This window comes from Antrostomus carolinensis, unplaced genomic scaffold (genome assembly GCF_000700745.2).
Source record: "Antrostomus carolinensis isolate BGI_N321 unplaced genomic scaffold, ASM70074v2 scaffold30620, whole genome shotgun sequence".
Lineage (NCBI taxonomy): Eukaryota > Metazoa > Chordata > Aves > Caprimulgiformes > Caprimulgidae > Antrostomus > Antrostomus carolinensis.
Window position 1 is genome coordinate 1 of NW_010288225.1, and position 3,251 is coordinate 3,251.

Here is a 3,251-nt window from a genome sequence, read left to right on the forward strand (position 1 = left end):
CCCTACACTTGCGCTTGTTGTATTTCATTAAGTTTTTCTCTACCCAACTTTCCAGCCTGTCCAGGTCTCTCTGGATGGCAGCACAGCCTCTGGCGTGTCAGCCACTCCTCCCAGCTTTGTGTCATCAGCAAACTTGCTGACAGTGCACTCTATTCCCTCATCCAGGTCATTTATAAATATATTGAATAATACTGGTCCTAGTACTGACCCTTGAGGGACCCCACTAGATACAGGTCTCCAACTAGACTCTGCCCCATTGACCACCACTCTCTGGCTTCTTCCCACCAGCCAGTTAACTGTCCATCTTACTACCTGATCACCCATTCCACACTTCCTCAATTTAGCAGTGAATATGTACTATGTGTTGCTATAATAATAGTTGCTGTTACTTTTCTCCAGGCTGGTTGATGTGTCAGTGCTTCTTTTCTCCCTTGGGGTGGGGTTGTGGGGGTAGGAGATGCGTAAATCTAGTGTCTCAGTGGTTCTTTCATCTCTGAGACTTTTGGTTTGCCTATAATCCAGACAGTTGTAATCTGTAAGATAAATTTGTGCATCAGATTTTTAGAACACACTTTCTGAAATTTAATGTTTACTTTGTACATAGGCACCTTCTAAAAAGAAAATTGAAATTAGCACCATTGCAAGCAATTATCACCTTGAAGTTAACCCAAGGTAAGTGTGCAGTAAAAATATCCCACTTCAATTATGAGCTGCTGGTCATATTGCAAGTGGTTTCAACCTGGGTATATAAGGGCCTGATTGCCCCATAAACATGCTGATGTTGAGGACTGAGTAACAGAAACAATTCTGGATTTATAAATTTAACCATTTAAGTTGAAATTTAGAACTTTTATTGGAACCAACGCCCCCATATTGTTAGTTCTCTCACAAGTAGAAAAATAGTGATTTGAAAGTAAAGCGAGGTTTACCCAGTAAAGACTTCAGTGCACAGGGAAGAACACCACCACAAAATACTGGGGATCCTGTAATGAGTGAGGTCAGATGTTGAGCTAAATGACAGAAGCTATAATGGTGTACCATGTGTCTCCTTTGACAGTTCTGAAATTGCTGGTGATAGTTCACTGACCCAAAGTAAATACTCGTATTTACCTGAAACCCTTTAGTGTTGCTTTAAATCACATGACAGTAAATGTCGTTGTCCACTGGAAGGCTTTGGTTATGTTTGCTTTGTTGTCTGAGTTGCAATTATAAGAAAACGTGTATCCTGAAGTAACTTTTAGCGCTGTGCTTATTGCTAAATCTTTTCTCACCTTGCTCTGCAATTTAGAAGGTATTCTTATGTACTGTATTTCCTTTAAAAGCTTGTTCTGCAGCTAAACTCTGTGTGTTGTTGGTATTCTGATACAGCCCTACTGACCAGACAGTGCACCTCCGTGTGCTGTGCTGTAGTCTGTGAAGTTTGATTGAATTACAATACTGTGAAATCATGTTGTGCATCTTGAGTAACATGGAAAATGATAAATGGCTAACAGGGAAAGGAAATTAACTTCTGGGAAGGACTTTGAGAATATTGAATTTATTATGCAACTTTATTAGATAGAACTGTTCTTTTTCCTCCAAAAGAAAGAGATTGTCTGAATTCCAAAGTTGTGTTTTCTGCTCACGTCACTTGACTAGCTTGGTGCTTTAAAATGGGTTCTCTTGAGTAAGTGGGTAGAACTGTGCAACATCAGAAAGTAAACATTTGTGTGGTAACTCTGCCTTTGTTTGTAGTCACACAACACCAAGGATAATCTTTCAACATGAAGTTATAATCATGGATTCTCTGTTACTGCAGAGAATAATTTACCTTTAAATATTGGGGAACTTTTAATCACTTTCCATTGCCAAAAACTGGCCTAGCTTGGAACTGACTTGTTTAGTTTTGTTTTTTGCGCTGTAATTGCAGGCCTGCTCCCTTGCTGACGGACGGATCTCTGCGTAGCCTATTCAGCTGTGAGCTGTTGAGCTAATATGCTTCTGGGCATTCTGCTGCCTTCTCCTTGGCAAGAATGGGGAAGGTCTGGTTGAGTGGTGACTAGAACAGGACAGACAAATGCCTTTTTCATTTCCTTGCCACTGAAATATTGTAGAGCTACTGCTACCTCTGAAGGCAATAGTCTGGGGATGCTAAAGAGTGCAGGGCTTTTCCCTTCTTTTTCTTTGATTTTTCAGTAATCTAGCTTACGAGTCAGTGTCTTGCAAGCCACTCAGTGGCTGTCAAATCTGAATCAAGTAGTGGAGCTACTCACCTGGAGACTGAGAAGGCTGTGCAGTGCTACTGTAGGGCATAGAAGGAGAAGATGCAGGAAGGAAATCTAGTGTTTCCCTGTGTTTTCCTGCCTTCTAAGAAGAAGAGATTTAAACATCTGTGCTGTACTAGTATCTGGGTATAATTACTAACCCTTTAACTTCACTGTGTCTGCCATTCAAGTTTACGTTAAGTGTGTAGGTTGTTCATAGCATGACCTCTAATTTTGAGGGGAAAAATCCTATGCATTTATATCAGTCCTTTGGGTCAGGCTTCCTGTTATGTGGTTAGGCTTAATTTTTCTTCCCATAATGGGTAAAAATGTTCATGTGCCATGTCTTTGCCCAAATTGCAAGTAACAAAAGTTTAGATTTCTCATACCAGAAAAATAAGTTCTATTTGAAAGAGTTAAGTATTTGACAGTGGTTTCACTACTTCCCAATACTAATCCAGCTGTGTCTGCATAAGCTTTGGGTTATTTTTATTCTGGGGAAGGTACTTTCAACAAAACATGTGTGTTTTGCTTAATTCTAACCTCAACAGCTTCTGAATTCTTTTGGCATTCTTGTTTAGTCAGTTGACCAAGGGGCTGTGTTTTCTGTGCAGTATAAAGTTGTTTTAAAACAAGTTTTATTCAAACTCCTGGTACAGTGATGCAGGAAACAATGACCGTGTGGTAATTCAGGAACTCTTGAAGACAGTAGCACAATCCCAGCAGCTTGAGACAAGTACTCAACGAGATTTTAAGGGTGAGTAAAAACAGTTAAAACCAGTCAAAGAACTTTTAAAATTTGTTTTTCAGAGATTTCAGCTGTTTTGTTTGTACCTGTATATTGCATGAGGGCACACATGAACCTTTCCCAAATTGAACAACCTCCTGTTTTTCTTCCACTGTGGAAGCATCTTGAGTGGTTAAAAACTCAGTATGAGGTTCTCCTGTGTTGGTTTCTTAGGTGGCCAGGGTGTAGCTGAATGATTGTGGCTGGGCAGAGGGGGCTGG

The 3,251-nt window shown here is 40.2% G+C and overlaps 1 protein-coding gene across 1 annotated transcript in view; it reads left to right on the forward strand.

Annotated features, from left to right (window-relative positions):
- Positions 1 to 604: 604 nt before the first annotated feature.
- RFC3 (replication factor C subunit 3) overlaps positions 605 to 3,251 on the forward strand; it is a gene marked incomplete at its 5' end in the record, with an annotated part of 7,868 nt that continues 5,221 nt past the window's right edge. Inside the window, 2 exons of the mRNA XM_010165965.1 lie at positions 605 to 672; positions 2,903 to 3,000. Of these exons, the coding sequence (XP_010164267.1) occupies positions 605 to 672; positions 2,903 to 3,000 (166 nt within the window). The remainder of the gene's footprint in view (positions 673 to 2,902; positions 3,001 to 3,251) is intronic.